Source organism: Lissotriton helveticus, chromosome 2_1 (assembly GCF_964261635.1).
Source record: "Lissotriton helveticus chromosome 2_1, aLisHel1.1, whole genome shotgun sequence".
NCBI classification, from domain to species: domain Eukaryota; kingdom Metazoa; phylum Chordata; class Amphibia; order Caudata; family Salamandridae; genus Lissotriton; species Lissotriton helveticus.
The window spans coordinates 1,733,049,503-1,733,068,790 of record NC_136059.1 but is presented as its reverse complement, the minus strand read 5'-3'; the positions used below and the strand labels follow the sequence as shown (position 1 = coordinate 1,733,068,790).

The 19,288-nt window shown below is 45.2% G+C and overlaps 1 protein-coding gene across 3 annotated transcripts in view; it reads left to right on the top strand.

Moving 5' to 3' along the window:
- CFI (complement factor I) overlaps positions 1–19,288 on the top strand; it is a 365,757-nt gene that overhangs the window by 302,791 nt on the left and 43,678 nt on the right. For all 3 annotated transcript variants that reach the window (XM_078676680.1, XM_078676681.1, XM_078676679.1), the window contains one exon: positions 7,595–7,878. In XM_078676680.1, the coding sequence (XP_078532806.1) occupies positions 7,595–7,878 (284 nt within the window). The remainder of the gene's footprint in view (positions 1–7,594; positions 7,879–19,288) is intronic.

Genomic DNA, 19,288 nt, shown 5'->3' with positions numbered 1-19,288 from the left:
GGTGGAAACCGGGAGGAGCGGGGTCAGTGTGGTTACAGGGCGGGTGCGCTCATGTACCACAATGTGCCTTGTCCTTGGGAAGAAGTAAAAATAGAAAAGCGGGTAAGATACTCTCCATGATATGGAGAGAACGCAGCTCATACATATACGAGCGTTGGTATCTACGGGGGACACAAAAGTTAACAGTCTTAGAGCGCTTACCTGGCGGACGTGTTTCTCCCTCTGCGGGTTTCCCGGCGCCGTGTTTCGTAAACGGACACGTGACCGGAAGTGGGGCTCCTTTAAATAGTGTTTATTGGTCGGTGAGTTTCAGCGACTAGAACGTCGCCCTAGTGAACTAATGTAACTATGCATGTCCATAACGTGAAGAGTTACTATCACGAGTATAAAGGGTAGAATGAAACTAAAAATATGACTCTACAGATTTGTGTAAATAAAAATATGATTCTAAAGACTTGTGTAAATATAAGACTCACTCGCATAAATCTCGCGCGGTGATTAGAGGTTCAAAAACATGTTTTAAACATGTGAGAAAAAGGTATAATTTCTCTTTGACCCTACTGATTTGGTGCTGCACAGCGTTATGGCATGTGACGTGTTACACCCAGATTCCTTGTACCGTGTCACTCCCTCAGGGGAGGTGATGTGTACAATTACTGTGAGGCCCAGATTCGGACCTCATTCCAAACCATCAGGCTTGTGATAGGATAATACCTACTATTGGACAGTACACCCAGCAAGTTGAATAGATGCAACGACAAGTGGGTGTGTCCCCAAGCCGGCATGAATTAAATATAAATATCCATATTGCCTGAGCGTCTCAGTGTTGGGACGTAAGCAAGATATTTAGCATATTCTTACCCGGGTAGGGGTAAGGTCCTATGTAAGGATAGGTTTGTGATTAACGAACCATTCCATCCCACCGAGGATCCGGAATTGGTTCTCACTATGCAAATGTAGTCCGATGGAGCAACCGGGTACTCCTATATATAGGTCAATATACACACTGGTTCTGAACGCAAAAAGAGAACAACAATGTCATATAAGTGAGATACATTGGGAAATAACAATGAATATGCACATTATGGTTATTTAACATGGAGAGAGGAAATACAGCGGCATGGATACAGTTGGAGACATGTAGTCAATATTAATTTAGTCACCCAGGAAAAATTGTAATTCGGGGTCATAATTTAAACCACATTCAATGCTCCGAAGGCGCATGATCCAAGTTGCTTCCTTGCGTCTTAGGAGCAGTTCACGATTACCACCTCTCACGTGGATGGGTACGGTTTCTATTCCATAGAAAGAAACCTGGAAATCCTCCACATTGGGTTGACACTTAGCTACATGGAGGGCCACAGGGTATTTTGGATCATGTTTCAAGATTGCCCTCATATGTTCTGAGATTCTTTCTTTCAGTGATCGTATTGTACTCCCAACGTACTTCTTACCACACTGGCATTCAATGATGTAGATTACATATTTGGTGGTGCAATTTATGTTGGTTCTGATCTCATATGATTCCCCTGAGGGGCCCGTGTAGTGTTTAGTCTTGTGCTTGGCCCATTTGCACATAGGGCATAAACCACACTTGAAAAAACCATTGCCTCGTTGGGTAAGCCATGTAGGGTGTCTGTCTACTTGTGGCACTGTGGGGCTGAGTCTGTTCCTCAGTGTCCTCCCTTTCCGGAATGTGATTAGTGGGGTGGTCGGGATTACCTCCTTTAATGTAGAATCATCTCTTAGCAACTTCCAGTGCTTAGTTAGGCTGGTTCTGATTGAATTGTGTAGATCATTGTATTCGGTAATCATTCTTACTGTGTTCTCTCTCTTCTGCTGAGGGTCCTTGGGTTTCAACGTTTCCTCTCTCTTTGTTTTGTTTAGTTTAGATTTAGCTTTTGACAAAATTGCTTTCGGGTAACCCCGTTTGGTGAATCTCTGGTTCATGTCCTTGATTGTTTTGTCCAGTTCCTCATCATCGCTACAGTTCCGTCTAGCACGAAGAAACTCGCCAAACGGTATAGACCTGATCTGGTGTAAGGGATGAAAACTGTCTGCTCTTAGGATTGCATTGCAGGATGTGGGTTTCCTGTATAGTTTGCTCTGTAGGGTGTTGTTGATTACATAAAATTCTAAGTCTAGAAATTCAATATGTGACCTGCTTTGTTTCATAGTAAAACTAATTTCCCAAAGATTATTGTTCAAGAAGTCAAAGAAGCTTTGTAGTAGAGCATCCGTTCCGGTCCATAGTAAGATGCAGTCGTCTATGTAGCGACCCCAGAACAGAATGGAATCTGTGAATTGGCTGCTAAATTGCAGATAAAGGAGGAAACATTGTGGTCATGAACGCAGAAGATTATAACAATGAAATATTGACCCAACTAGCAGACCTCTCATGCTATGAATCTATTGGCTCCAACCCCATGGGTGTGCTCACAAAGAAGATCAACGACCATCTACTCAAATGGAAAGAGGATGGGCTCCTCAATGAGGAAGAATATATGTACCTGAAAGTACTCAAGCCAACGTTTCCATGGCTTTACACACTACCTAAGATTCACAAGGATCTCCCATTTCCCCCTGGGAGACCAATAGTAGCAGGTAACGGAGGTCCAACTGAGAGAATAGCGGAATATGTGGATATTTTTCTGGGCCCACTTGTCAGAAATCTCCCTTCATATATTCAAGACTCCAAACATATTCTCAGCCTTTTAGGAGATCTAGAATGGCAACCGGGCACCACACTAGTCACCATGGATGTGGTTGCTCTCTATACCAGCATCAACCCACAACTGGGTATCGAAGCAATCACTAAAGTATTGTCCAAACGGCCCGCTTCTCTCTGGTCGCATACTCAAATGCTTATCTCGATGATGAGTTTGATCTTGGAGAATAACTTCTTTATGTTCCAGAAGAAATGGTACCAACAAAAACGTGGAGTAGCCATGGGGTCTAAATTCTACCCTTCCTTCGCTAATCTCTTTATGGGAGCTTTTGAAGCAGACCATCTTTGGGGAACATCCAGCAGCCAATTCACAGATTCCATTCTGTTCTGGGGTCGCTACATAGACGACTGCATCTTACTATGGACCGGAACGGATGCTCTACTACAAAGCTTCTTTGACTTCTTGAACAATAATCTTTGGGAAATTAGTTTTACTATGAAACAAAGCAGGTCACATATTGAATTTCTAGACTTAGAATTTTATGTAATCAACAACACCCTACAGAGCAAACTATACAGGAAACCCACATCCTGCAATGCAATCCTAAGAGCAGACAGTTTTCATCCCTTACACCAGATCAGGTCTATACCGTTTGGCGAGTTTCTTCGTGCTAGACGGAACTGTAGCGATGATGAGGAACTGGACAAAACAATCAAGGACATGAACCAGAGATTCACCAAACGGGGTTACCCGAAAGCAATTTTGTCAAAAGCTAAATCTAAACTAAACAAAACAAAGAGAGAGGAAACGTTGAAACCCAAGGACCCTCAGCAGAAGAGAGAGAACACAGTAAGAATGATTACCGAATACAATGATCTACACAATTCAATCAGAACCAGCCTAACTAAGCACTGGAAGTTGCTAAGAGATGATTCTACATTAAAGGAGGTAATCCCGACCACCCCACTAATCACATTCCGGAAAGGGAGGACACTGAGGAACAGACTCAGCCCCACAGTGCCACAAGTAGACAGACACCCTACATGGCTTACCCAACGAGGCAATGGTTTTTTCAAGTGTGGTTTATGCCCTATGTGCAAATGGGCCAAGCACAAGACTAAACACTACACGGGCCCCTCAGGGGAATCATATGAGATCAGAACCAACATAAATTGCACCACCAAATATGTAATCTACATCATTGAATGCCAGTGTGGTAAGAAGTACGTTGGGAGTACAATACGATCACTGAAAGAAAGAATCTCAGAACATATGAGGGCAATCTTGAAACATGATCCAAAATACCCTGTGGCCCTCCATGTAGCTAAGTGTCAACCCAATGTGGAGGATTTCCAGGTTTCTTTCTATGGAATAGAAACCGTACCCATCCACGTGAGAGGTGGTAATCGTGAACTGCTCCTAAGACGCAAGGAAGCAACTTGGATCATGCGCCTTCGGAGCATTGAATGTGGTTTAAATTATGACCCCGAATTACAATTTTTCCTGGGTGACTAAATTAATATTGACTACATGTCTCCAACTGTATCCATGCCGCTGTATTTCCTCTCTCCATGTTAAATAACCATAATGTGCATATTCATTGTTATTTCCCAATGTATCTCACTTATATGACATTGTTGTTCTCTTTTTGCGTTCAGAACCAGTGTGTATATTGACCTATATATAGGAGTACCCGGTTGCTCCATCGGACTACATTTGCATAGTGAGAACCAATTCCGGATCCTCGGTGGGATGGAATGGTTCGTTAATCACAAACCTATCCTTACATAGGACCTTACCCCTACCCGGGTAAGAATATGCTAAATATCTTGCTTACGTCCCAACACTGAGACGCTCAGGCAATATGGATATTTATATTTAATTCATGCCGGCTTGGGGACACACCCACTTGTCGTTGCATCTATTCACCTTGCTGGGTGTACTGTCCAATAGTAGGTATTATCCTATCACAAGCCTGATGGTTTGGAATGAGGTCCGAATCTGGGCCTCACAGTAATTGTACACATCACCTCCCCTGAGGGAGTGACACGGTACAAGGAATCTGGGTGTAACACGTCACATGCCATAACGCTGTGCAGCACCAAATCAGTAGGGTCAAAGAGAAATTATACCTTTTTCTCACATGTTTAAAACATGTTTTTGAACCTCTAATCACCGCGCGAGATTTATGCGAGTGAGTCTTATATTTACACAAGTCTTTAGAATCATATTTTTATTTACACAAATCTGTAGAGTCATATTTTTAGTTTCATTCTACCCTTTATACTCGTGATAGTAACTCTTCACGTTATGGACATGCATAGTTACATTAGTTCACTAGGGCGACGTTCTAGTCGCTGAAACTCACCGACCAATAAACACTATTTAAAGGAGCCCCACTTCCGGTCACGTGTCCGTTTACGAAACACGGCGCCGGGAAACCCGCAGAGGGAGAAACACGTCCGCCAGGTAAGCGCTCTAAGACTGTTAACTTTTGTGTCCCCCGTAGATACCAACGCTCGTATATGTATGAGCTGCGTTCTCTCCATATCATGGAGAGTATCTTACCCGCTTTTCTATTTTTACTTCTTCCCAAGGACAAGGCACATTGTGGTACATGAGCGCACCCGCCCTGTAACCACACTGACCCCGCTCCTCCCGGTTTCCACCTTACCGACAGTGAACGAAGGTAGGACTCTTTTACTACCAGGCGTTTTGCTTTACTGGGTGGACTTTGTGTCTTTCATTTAAAGCGGAACTTTGACAAATTAGGTGCATATCTTACTTTTTTTACAGATGTGTTTATCCACACATCGGATACTGTGCTCCTAGAAACGCCATACGAGGTCTCTTGCCGTTACCGTGGCAGTCACCTCCCATACATTGTAGCCAAATAGATCATATATTTGGCTGGTCGGGTGAGTTCCGTTTTGTTTAAACATTAATAACGTCGCACTTTTTAAATCATCCAAACATATCTGATAATAACGCCCCCTGACGTAATCAGTGGCTTGCAATCACTATTGGCTCCCTCAGTGTTCATCTGATGGTCAATAATTTTTGTTAGTGGAATTGTAGTTCTTATATTTACTAGATTTAAGTATGACATTAAGCCATGGCCTCGCGTTTTTTCCATTTAAAACTCTGGTCTAAAGACTTCACCCTCCCCTCTATTTTTCCATAGTTCCAATCATGACGCCCAGCTTTAATTTTAATTTTAATTAATTTTTTCCGTGTATCTCAATACAGACAAGCATTCTATAATTTTACTTTTTTACATTGTTTCCTCCGTTTCTCTTCCATTTGTCTCCCCGTTGTTGTAATCCGTATACTGATGATCAACATAGTTCAAGCCCTGACTGGTCACTTCGCGCCCTTTCTTGTGTCCACTTCTTACCAGCATATCCGGTATATAAAGCCTCTTTTCAGGTATGTCTGGTTTTTCGAAACGTTAGTCCACCATCACAGAATCAAAACTACTCTAAGAGCGCACTTTGGAAGACAAATAATCTTAGATAGCAAACCCTACGCGCACCAAGCAATGGTCTATCGTAATGATGTCATACTGTCATGTCGTAAGCATTTTGAAACAACCTGCACTTATGTCACTCGTGAAGAACCTTGGGACACCGTTCTATCTATATCACACCCCACTTTGCCTCATCACTTCACTCGCATTAACCGGCCAGGTTGCTTGCAAAGCGAAGCACTAGAAGTCACTTCAGTCACTTTGTTTTTTACAGTATTTATAAAGAAATTTTTTTTTACCACAAGACACAGCACCATGTCACCCATGTCACCGTAGCTATGCCTTTTTTTTCCCACACACACAAAAAGTCACATTACCACCTTCTGCGCATGCCTTTGTCCACCATGGTGACACCAAGAGTCACCCGGTCTTTTCATGAAAAGTGTAACTGAAACATGTGGAGTTTCAACAGACTTTGTATTTCTCATATAGCCCTGAAGATTCGCATTTGTTCCATGCGATGAAACACGTGTTGGCTTTTGTTGAAATGGAACAATAAACAGAAAATGGACACCCCCAACACAGACTATTGACTGACTTACCCGTCACAACAGACGAACTTTTTTTGATTCACGTATCTACACGAACTGTTTAGATTGATGCACTATATGTCTTTTTCGTGTGTTACAATCGAATACGAAAATTGCTAATATATGACTTTGTGTTAGTGCAGGGGCACAGTTGTTCATATGTATTGCTGACCAGTTCTTGGTCATCCCGAGTGGTTGTGAGGTATTACCACTCGCCCTATTGCCTACACCTTTTGTACTAGTGCCTGTCACCACTTAGCGGCTTACAAGTTGTGCGCCCTGATTATCTGGTATTTCTAAAAGACCTCACTAGGTGCTTACTGTGGTATAGTGCCATTGTCTCAAACATGATAGGCTTTAAAGACTACTTTAAATGAACTTTACCTTTCAATGACCTTTGACTTTAAATTATCTTTGCAAGAAATCCCTCATGAAAACTTCTGAACCATTGAAATTGTCATGGCAGATAGTTAATTGTAAGACACATTGGGTGAGTAACATTGGTAAACATCGAATTTAAACAAGCAATTGGAATTAGATATGGAGTATTTTTTCTAGATTAAGTCCATTTCTTTTAAAAATCTTATGGTCTTTAAGCTAATTAGGACAGTACTTAGCATTCTTAGAATAAGCAGCAGTCTGTCTTTTACTAACTAGTTTGTTTTTCTGCTGATGGCGCCCATGATCTGTGTAGATTCTATTGGTTAGTATTGCATACATTGAACAGATAGGATGAAGCACTATGACATTCATGCAAAAGACCTCTGCTTGCAAGGTCGTGCATAAGGTTTAAATAAATTAATATTCACTATAAAATGTCTTTAGCTACTGTGATGACTAATGTATGTAGTGCCTTCATTTTGCAGTTCTTCGAGACCACAACAATACCTGGTAATGGTTGGGTTGTTGGACCGGACGACGTATGATAATGATGTGGACGCGTTTCCTGTTATAGAAATCAAGGTGCACCAAGATTACAATCCGTCTACATATGAGAATGACATAGCACTGCTTCTGGTGAAGAACATATACAACGAAGAAAAGTGCATAGGAGCAGACAATGCTGTGATGCCTGCCTGCATACCATGGTCCGAATATCAGTTCAGAGCAGGAGACACATGCAAAGTTTCTGGCTGGGGACGGTCAGATGGTATGTAGGCACACAGTGTGTTTTACCTTATCAGTTGTTGTTGAAATACTGCACATGTAAAACGGTTTGGCCCTGATTCCGAGTTGAGGTGCTATTTATTGCACCAGATAAATAACAATAACAAGGGGTACTTCATTTATGGGGTTTGATAAATAACACCTATTACGAGTTGTTGAGGAATAACGTGGGTTTTTGGTGTTTAAGTCATAAAAATCTGCATGGTATGGTAAATGGATATATGACGTTACAACGCAAACAATCACAAGGCATGCCTTTACAACGTGGGTTTTACATCGCAGCTACCTTTACAATGCATGATTTTACAACGCATGCCATTACAACACATTTTTAGAAACTACCTTTACAACGCATTCCATTACAACACATATAATTACAACGCACACCATTATAACGCATAATACTTTTAGGGTAACAGTGGGGTAAGTTTTGGATAATGTACGGGTAAAAATTACTATTCCCACTCCAGTGAGTACAACAGTAGGGTAAGTGTTGGATAGTGTAGGGGTAAACATTACTATTCCCATGTACCCTCAAACCCACCCTAAAACTAAAAACAAACTCAATTACTTACCTTATAATACGTTGTAACGGCTTGCGTTGTAGTTGTATGCATTGTAATAGCATGCGTTGTAGTGACATGCGTTGTAATGCCTGCGTTGGGATGGCATGCAATGTAAATGCAGTCACATTATAACACCTGCTTTATAAAGGTAGTGCGTTGTAATGACTGCATTGTAATGGTTGTTTTCCATGGTAAATACCTATGCTTTTCCCCTGGTAAATTTCGAAATTTAACAAAGGTTGAGGTATTTAATGCATTTGATAATTATCGGATACTTACATACATACCAAGTCGTAATTCCCACCTGTGCATAAACAGGGGTTTACGCAAGGGTTGAAATACACTAACTACCTTGTAATCAGGCCCAAAGTGTTTGTCAGCTGTGTTTTATCGCCAGATGTGTTCATTGCCAGCCATATTTAACACTAGCGATCTTTCTATACTGCTGGAACTAACACATAATTTGCTTACCACTGGGTTTAACACCCTGAGCAGTGGTAATTCCAGTACAGTGGTAATTTACTAACAGGAGTATTTCCCTTATTGACCAAGATAAACAATGAGCCTCGTTGCAAGGTATAAATATCCCTTAGCTTGTTTATTGTCTTACCTCATTTATGTCGATTTACATTAGAGTTAAGTGGATGTGTAGGGTTGTTCGGATCTCGGCACACTATTGTCTGTCTTTTGACCCATTGTTTGCTGTTCTTTGACTGTGTATATTCTGACTAAATTAAATGTTACCTGAAACAGGCTCTAAAATGATTTACTTGAAAGTGAAAAGTATAGTGCACAGAGAAAAAATGGCAAAAAGTGGTATAATAACAACATGGTACTTTCTACATTGGTTGGATGTGGGGAGGTAAGAATTTGTCGAGGGGTAGTGAAGGCATTTATGTAGATAGTCAGTTGTTAATTGGTTTGATATCTGCATTTATGTTTGCAATGTCACAGAATGTGGCAAATATATCTATTAATGACAACAGCCACCACCATCTTAAACACTATGGGCATAATTTATAGTCAGGATATCAGACATTGTAGTAGAATTATTATCTCCATCTAGGGGACAATGGAAAAATGTAACAGCCTGTTCTGTTTGTTGGCTGAAATTACACTGCCAATGTGGATGTATTGGCCTGGGAATAATCAATTGGAAAATCTGCCAGTGCCTCTCACTTCTGGTCAAATGTCCTCTGCAAGATGTGAACACTAATAATGTACCCAAATAGTGGCTACACAAGGTGGCAGATCAATCACATTAGATCAGCCTTAGCAACAGCTGGAGATACTGGCTGTCACATGAGTGTATGGATGGCATATCCATGATTAAACGTACACTTACTGATATACAACCACAAGTGCAGATGGAACATCATCAGGTTTTTTTTCCCGATTATCCACTTCTTCTCATTCCACATCAGTCTTTATATTTTGTGTAATTAAAATGCAAGGGATCATGATTAATGAGACAGTGCAATTGAAGCTCTGTTTTACTGGTTCGTCTGCAGCATGTTTTTACGAGTGATTCCTGTAAGATTCCTAGCCTAGTGGATTCTGACTAGGAACCTCATTACAAGTAGGGAAGGTAACCTGTGCAGTAATTTCCCCCTGAGGAAAATCCATGACACACCTTGAATTTTGCGAAGTTACCGTATATTTAGGCTACCCTGTTTTACGTTTTAACCTATAATAACTGATAAAAACCCCACCGAAAGGAAAATAGCCCTCATCACTGTAAAGAACCTTTGCAGCCAAAAACAAAATGCCTTTCAAAGAAAGGAAAATGTGAGTGATATTTTGGCTATGTTTGATTCTTTCACTGATTCTTTCACTGATAGGTAAAATGTTTGGGTTCATAAGGATCTTTCCCAATATGTACCATCCCATTTACCCACAGAGAATGGTTTGTAACCCTCCGATGCATCAGCCGATTTTTGTAGCAAGTCAGTATTGATATTAGGTGGAGTGCCAAACACCCCAGGGTTTAAACATTCAATGCAAGGTGTAGTGAACATGTGATAAGAGTGCTGTCACCAAGCATCTGGGATAGTGGTGAAAACATGACACCAGACGTTTGGAAAACATGGAAATCAGTATCACTTGAAATTCGCAAAAACGATCTTACCAAGTTCAACAAAGATTGGAATGATATTGTTTGTATTTGCAGTAATTCTGCTAGTATATTAAAAAGTTGTGTGATGGCCTGTCAAAATCGATACCTGAGCTGAAGTGCTTCCCCGTAAGAGATCCTCGCCACTTGCTAGATGGTATGCTGAAAGCATCTTTAGAATCTTCAGAGTTAATGAAGAATGCTATTGACTTTGTAGTCCATTCTGGTGCAATATTTCATGAGGCACAGGAACTAAAACACAAATATTTCTTAGTTTGTGCTTTGTGTGGCATCAAAGAAAGAGTCATCCCAATTGTGTCATTTAGCCTGGGATTCTCAGTCCTAAAGGCCATGAATGCTATATTATACATGTGGCGACCGTTTACTGAAATGATGCCAAAGGCAAGAAATGTCAGGATCTTTCATCGAATATTTATAGTGATGTGAAAAAAGTACACTCTTAGATTTTTACAGGAAAACATGATTGCTGTAGTGGACATAATCAAAAATTTGAGTCTGAAAACACCCTTGTCTACCAAGTGTTTAGCGTAATTGGTGTAGATGTGAAACATCTCCACTGCAAAATGTTCCATGTTAGAATTTTTGCCACTTGGTAAGCAAGGAAATGCTGGTGAGAAATGTTATATTACAGTGCCTGAGAAATGGCTGGCAATGATGCATACAAATGTCCTTTCACCAACCATGGCATTTGAAGTCAATGAAGCCTCACTGAGGTACTCTGTGCAAGCTCTAGATCTCTTCTGTAAATGAGAATTTTCTTCCAACTTTGTAAAATACTGATTAATTTTTGACCGTTTCAATAAGTGAGGGCATATGCGCCCAGTACAAAGCATATGTTGCAGAACCTGTTCCAGAGAATCGTAATCTTCAAGTGCACCAGTATTGGCAAGGAAAGCTATGTCAGTGGCCAGAGTTAGCAAATTGTGTGCTGGCTGTTTTGGCTTTGCCCGTCTCAAGTGCGAATCTTGAGAAGGCCTTTTCACAGATAAACGTTTACATGGGAAGGAAATAGCGCGCGTGCATGACCAAAGACTCATTGAAGAAGTATTGCATGGTGCACTACAATAAGTTTGATTTGAATAAATGTATTTGGACCTCATATACCTTGTATGCACACTGTCCATACTCATGCACTATCAGTGCAGAAAGCAAGCAATAATAAAAGCAAAACATTCCATAAACACTGGAAAAACACTGTTTCTATTGTTTTTAATATCATGAAAATGTGTAACTACTGTTTTTTGAGGTATTGAAAACACTGGTAAAAAAAAACACCAGAATGTACCAAAAATAGAAACTGAAAACAGGAAAGCCTACGTATGGTTCTATATTTTTCTGTTCGGAAAGTGTGGAGCAGGACTTATTGCATCCAGTATGCACACATTTTTCCTTTTTTCAACATGTTTCCCTATGCACATTTTTGCCAAGTATTATCTTGCAAAATTAGCCTTAGGAAACCCTGCATGTGTATAGCAAACAATGTTTGCATGAAATCGTGGTATTTGTGACCTACTTGTAATAAATACAATTTAAAAAAACAGGACTGATCCTTAAACCCACCACTAACCTGGGTAATATCAATATTACAAGAACAATGGTTCTCTGGGATTTATTCATAGTTAAATGCATCAAGTGATTGCATTATTTGACTTTAAACATGTAGTCATTGGGGGCGTGGCTTGGACGCGAGGCGGAATAGCTGCTTGATACCGCAGCTCCGCTGACCAAGCCCAAAAATCCCAAAAAAATCCGACAAACTGACGTGCTGACCCGACAGACTTTCCCCTTTGGAGAACGGCAGACCGCTAGAGAAGATTGCCGGCGTGCATAATCTGCCCGGACGGAAAGATCGACATTAATCAGCGACGGACTGGCTGAGGGCGGAGCTACGGCCTGGTGGCAGGACGGAAGCCGGGACCTCGCGTAAGTCCAGGCCCGGGAGAGGGCTGCGAGACGCGCAGGAAAAAAGTAGCTGGGCGCAGGGGGTCGGAGCGGGAGCTCTGCTATCGCCGACCGGGATACGGGAGTAGAAGTTGGACGGCGCTGAATACTTCGCTACTGCGGCGAGGAGACTCGGAGCGGGCTAGTACCGAAGGGGTGCCGCGAAGCGAGGGTGAGCGGCCGCGGAGGAGCCCCCAACAGACCGCTAGGCAGCCGGCTTGGTGAGTCCCACGGCAGAACGGCCTGGAGGTGACTCGGGAGTCCGCTGGGCCCATAGGGACTGTGAAAGCTGTGCGAACTGGGTGCGAGGCCCGACCTACTGGCGGAACGGGCGGCCGCACTCAATACCTGGCCCTCACAATATTATTGACCCGTCCACCGGCCCTCTAAGGACACAAATCGCCCGAGGTGGTGAATAGCATTCAGGAACCACGCCTTGGCCCTGAACACTGCGCACAGGCTAGTGGGTCGTGACGTTGTGTAGTGGAGCAGGGAGCCATTTTGTGCTACAACGGCCCAGGCCTGGTGTCCCGTGGTCCCAGCCTGCCCACAAGTGATTCAGCTAGGGGTAATACAGCCCCTCACTGCGGAAGGGACTAACATCACCTGCGGGGCCACCCTACGGCGAAGAGGGCGAAGGGCTGACCTGAAGTGAAATCCCTGCCTGCTGCCCCTCCGACAGTGGTGACCTGCACTGAAACCTGCGCCCGCACTATCGAGACTGCCGGCCAAGATGGGGAAGCCAGACACGAGGCAACCGAAGATTACGTTCGACAAGACAAAGCAGAAGGCGACGAGCCAGGAGCATTCGGAGGAGGAGGCCGCGAGGAGCGATCCTGGAGCCGCGCAGGCGTGCGATATAAAGTCCATGTTTCAAGAACTTAAAACGAGTCTACAAGGGATTGACCAGAAGATGGATGACTTGGCAGCTCGCATGGACAGCCTGACCAGGCGGATGGACAAACAGGATGGTCGGGTGGATGTGCTCGAAACACAAGTGACTGAAACTGAGGAGGGTCACACCGCCATGGACAAGAAAATACGCGGCATGGACAAGGTACTATCGCTGATTCAGCAAAAGAACGAGGATTTGGAGGCCCGCTCAAGACGTAACAACGTCCGCATCACGGGTGTGGCGGAAACGACCAACATTGGGAAAATGGAAGTGTATGTAGAGACCATGATGTCGGAACTTTTCGGGACGGGACTCTCTCAAATGTTCCTGGTAGAAAGGGCACACAGGACACTGGGCCCCCAGCCCAAGCCGGGAGCCCCACCAAGAGCAATAATAGCACGCATCCTGAACTACAGGGACCGAGATACCATTCTGCGCATGGCGAGAGAGGTGAAAGACCTTCAATATCAGGGTAATCACATTTCTATTTTCCCAGACTTCACCATGCAAGTTCAAGCTGCAAGGCGAGAATTTGTCCCGGCCAAGAAGATTTTCCAGCAAATTGGAACCAAATATTCCCTCATCTACCCTGCCAAACTGAGAGTACAGGGCCCAGGAAAACCTTCCTTTTTTGTGGACGCTAAGGCAGCGCTGCAATATGCGAAGCAATTGTCACGGGACCAGAAGAATCAGACACCGCCGGATGCCCCGGAGGCGCAAGCTGAGCTGAGTGACATTGAGTGACGGCGAGCCGAACTTTGTATGTACTGCGTAGTTCACATTGGCGTGGAAGCCAGAGGGACTAGCTGCTGAGCTGAGGCGCCGCTGTTCTGCCCTACACAGTTAAGTTGACCTATGTGTTCGCATATGATGTTTAGGGGGAGGCTCTGGGGGGGGCATTGTCAGGCTGGCGCTAGGTCGCCCTGGCAAAAGCACAGGATTGGTGTGCATACAACCCATGTTCCCCCGAGGGATGATTCCCATTGGACTGGTTCAATTGAGATGCCCTACGGGGTGTTTGAACTTCGAACCACCATTGATGTCGCTACACGTGGCGAAGGCTGGAGGGGCCTACCGATAGCATGGGACACTGCAGATCCTCCGGGTTGAGATAAGTTGGCCTTTATAGCTAAATGTAGAGGGTGAGAGGAGGTCCACACGGGAGCGCTGTCAGGCTGGCGCTCGGTCGCCCTGGCAAAAGTACAGGGTTAGAGTGTGTACGACCCGCGTTCCCCGAGGGATGACTCCCATGTGCTTAGAACTGTTGAGATGCTTTACGGGGTGTTTGATTGTTGGGTGGGAGGGGAGGGACAGAATTGCACGACCTGATTGGGGGGTTGGAGCGGGTGGGGGCTGGGGGGGGTTGGGACTGCAAAGCACTGTTGCTTATTGTTTTGTTGAGAGACCACTGACACAGGCAGCGTATACATACATGGCTGAACGAGATAGGCCCCAGAGTTCAACTGACATCCAGTATTGCATGGTGACTACTCATGAAAGATTATGTTGTACCCTAGTGCACACGTTGCAGCAGGGTAACGTTACGTACTCACTAATTCGGCTATGGCACACATTAAACTGTTAACCTGGAATGTGCGCGGCTTGAATGATAGGCGCAAGGCCCGGCTGGTACAAGCCTACTTGCAGCGGAAAAATATAGACATATGTTTTCTGCAAGAGACCCACCTAACTGCCAATGCCACTGCGATGCTTCGCAGTAACAGATGGGGTGAAACTTTGCATGCACAATACTCCAACTACTCCCGGGGGGTAGCAGTACTCATCAGGAGGGGTCTTCACTGGACAACGACAGAGGTGAAAATGGATACGGAGGGGAGGTACATAATAGTAGTGGGAAATCTATGTGGAATGAGGTTGATTTTGGTGAATGTGTATGGTCCTAATGATGACAACCCTGAGTTCTATAACGACCTTTGGTACAAAGTGCAAGCTCATGGGCAGGCAGCGATTGTATGGGGAGGTGATTACAATGTGGTGATCTCAGACACGATGGACAGACAGGGTATGGCTAGAGAACACCACCCCAAGGCGGCAGCCACACTCGGAGATATCATCACGGAGGCTCGACTAATTGACTCCTGGAGGATACTGCACCCGGGAGCCCGAGAAGGCACATATCTAACAATGCACAGGGCCGCGTGGTCTAGACTGGACTACTGGCTGCTATCTGGGGATGTTCATACACTCGCGACAGACGTAACACACCTGCCGCGCTCGCTATCTGACCATGCACCAGTCTGTCTTACACTAGCCACCCCAGCACAATACATCCAGCCTTTCAGCTGGAGATTCCCTTCCAGGGCGCTTAGAGACCAGGTATTTAGCCAAGAACTGCGGGAAAAACTGGAGGACTACTTTGAGCTGAACGAGGGGTCGGTGGATTCCCCGGGCACGCTGTGGGAGGCATGTAAGGTGGTGATAAGGGGATGCTGCATGTCACTGAAGACAGGGGTACTCCGCTCCATCAGGGGCACCTTGCAAACACTGGAAACTGAACTGGCAGCGCTTGAGGCACAGCTTCGAGAGGCACCTACGGACAGTGTGAGGGCTGCTTTTCGTACGAAACTCACGCAATAACAGGAAGAGGCAGACAGGGAGGTATCATTTCTTGCAAAAGACGGGCAGGCCCGAAGATACGGGGAGGGAGACAGGGCGGGCAGGACGCTGGCCAACATGCTTCGTGCTCCCAGGGGTGCGACCTATGTACTAGAGATCAGAGACGAGGGGGGAGACGTAGTGAGGGAGCCCAAGGCCATCCTCGAGGTCATGACAGACTACTACCGCACACTTTACACGTCCAAGATTACTCCTGACGACCAAACTATCACAGACTATCTGGACACAATAGCCCTGGCCTGGTTTAACAATGGGGCCAGACAGTACATGGACTTACCTTTCTCGCAGGAGGATATACGGGCAATAATAATGAGCATGCCGCCTGGTAAGGCACCAGGACCAGACGGTTTAACGTCTGAATTTTACAAGGAATATGCGGATATTCTGGTACCCAAACTATACAGGGTCTTCGAGGAAGCGGTCGAATCAGGGATTCTTCCGCAATCATTGCGCGAGGCACTGATCATCACCCTACTCAAGCCCGGAAAAGACCCTCTTGAGCCTGAATCATACCGGCCCCTCTCACTCATTAATGTGGACGCCAAGATCTATGCGAAACTGCTGGCTGAGAGACTTAAGTACATGCTACCGCAAATTGCACTGTCAGACCAGTCAGGATTCGTCATGGAAAGGTCCACATCACACAACCTGAGAGTTCTGTTCGGGTTGCTCCACTATCTAGACCCCAAGTCGAAAGCTGCTGCCGCGCTACTCGATGCGACTAAGGCGTTCGACTCCCTGGAGTGGAAGTTCCTTTACTCACTCTTTACTAGAATGGGTTTCAGCCCGCTATTTGCCAGACGCATCGGCGTGCTGTACAATCACCCGACGGCAAGGGTGCGTGTGAATGGGCAGACCTCGGACTCGATACAGATCACGAGAGGGACGAGGCAGGGATGCCCGCTCTCTCCCTTGCTGTTTGCCATAGCTACAGAGCCGCTTGCCGCACGAATGCGCCAACACCACACCCAGAGGAGCATTGGCTTCACGTCGCGCGGCCTGCTCATCTCCCTGTACGCGGACGACATCACGATCTACATGATGGACCCCGAGTCGAATTTCGATCCGCTGATGCGGGAGATGCTCAGATATAGCGGCCTCACTGGGATTAATATCAATTGGTCAAAGTCGACCATGCTGCCACTAACGGATAGCACGGTGAAGTGCCACACTGAATTTCAGATTGACTGGGCCGAGGAGGAAGTCAAGTACTTGGGCATTAGGGTGAGTCGCACAGTTCAAGACATCTGGCTCTCAAATTTTGGAGTGGCAATGGAATGGCTGGAGGGCAAAGTTAAGAAGTGGAAGACGCTTCCGCTTTCACTGATGGGTCGCATAGCTCTTGCAAAAATGGTGGTGGTTCCCAAATTCCTGTATTTATTCATAAACGTACCTCTGCCGTTAACAATGGCATTTTTCAGCAGGCTCCGATCTGCGGTCATTGAATTAGTCTGGGCGGGTCGGCAACCAAGAGTGGCCTGGAACCTCCTAACTCTCCCGTTCCGACAGGGTGGATTAGCCGCGCCAGATTTTGAGCTATATGCGTACAGTGCACAAGCTCAGTACCTTTACTACTGGCACCACCCGATCCCGTACCAACCTCACGTAGCTATAGAGATGGATGTTGCGTCCCCATGCCCCATCAAGACGGCGGTGTACAAAAAATATAAGAGACCGCATGAGGACGTTGACACCGTGGAGATGGTGCGTTGGGCGTGGGCGGGCATAGCCAAACGGGCGGGCGTGGGTGACATGTACGCCCCAAGCATGCCACTGGACGGTAACCCCCTGCTGGAGCCACTCACGGATGCTGCAGTGGTCCGCAGAGCAGGCGAGAGAGGCCTGAAGGTGGCCGGGGACCTGTACCCGGATGACAACTTTATAGAACTACAGGACGTGACTAACTCTACGACCCCTACGGCCACGGAGCTCTTATTGTATTACCAGCTGCGGGCTGCGTGCAAGCGTAGATACCCGGGCTTCCCGGAGGCACCGCCGACACGAGCGGCATTGGAGGATGTTCTCTCGAATGCCTCCTCCCACAAATTAATAACGAGGATCTATAGAGCCACACAGAACTCAACACCAGTCTCACACACTGACTCGAAGATGGCCTGGGTAAGGGAGGCGGATATACAAATATCAGACAAACAATGGACGTTTTGTTGCACGCAACTAGAACACCTTTCCCCAAATTACAGACTCAGGCTCATACACTTCAATTATCTCCACAGAACGTACCGTACACCCTTACAACTGGTGAGAATGGGACTGACAGCTGACGCCTCCTGCTGGAGGTGTGGCGAGAGGGAGGCCACTTTTTACCATTTGTCTTGGACGTGCGGTCCGGTAGGTGCATACTGGGAGAACGTATTTCGCACTATAGGTCTGATGATAAACACACCCTTGAGTCCTGACCCATTGTTAGGTCTTCTGGGATTTGTACTGCCGGTGCCGAGCGCATCCAGAAAGCTGGTGGCGGTGTTACTCCTACTTGCCAAGCGACAGATAGCACTTAAATGGAAACAAAAGTCCCCACCAACGACATCTGGTTGGCTAAAATCTGCTTTGTACTGCAAAGACCAGTTGACGGCATACTGGGAAATGATGCCACTCCGCTCTAGGCCTGCCGATATTTGGCAGCCAATGGTGGACTGGCTGGCCCGCTCGGGGGGAGAGGAGAGTGATTGAGTGCAGTACTGTGGTAATCTACTGAGGGGGAGTGGGGAGGGAGAGGGTAACGGCTCCATGCAGACTACCAGGGACTGCTGGCGGCGAGAATCGTGATCTATTACTGGACACAGATTGGGTTGACCTGTGACATTCTCTCACGTGTGTTTCTGTTAGAAGTTGTATGTATATAATATATGATCTCAGTGCAAACTGTACACTTATTGCTAATTTGCTATGTGAAAGACGAACATATGCTGCCTGCCTCCGGGTTGTTGGCTAAATAGCGGTGTACAGATTACGAATACAAATAAAGGTTTTTGAAAAATCAAAAAAAAAAAAAAACATGTAGTCATTGGAAAGACATTATGTTGAGATTCCTTTCAAACAGTAATGACAACAAACATTTTACACATAAATAATAAAGAATCAAATTGTGAATCTAGGGCTGCAGAAACGAGAACAAACCAAATCCTGTATTCTCCAGGTATTTGATTGTCTTTGCACAAAGCAGTCTCAGTTTTACAATGTCAACGTTTCGACAAAAGAA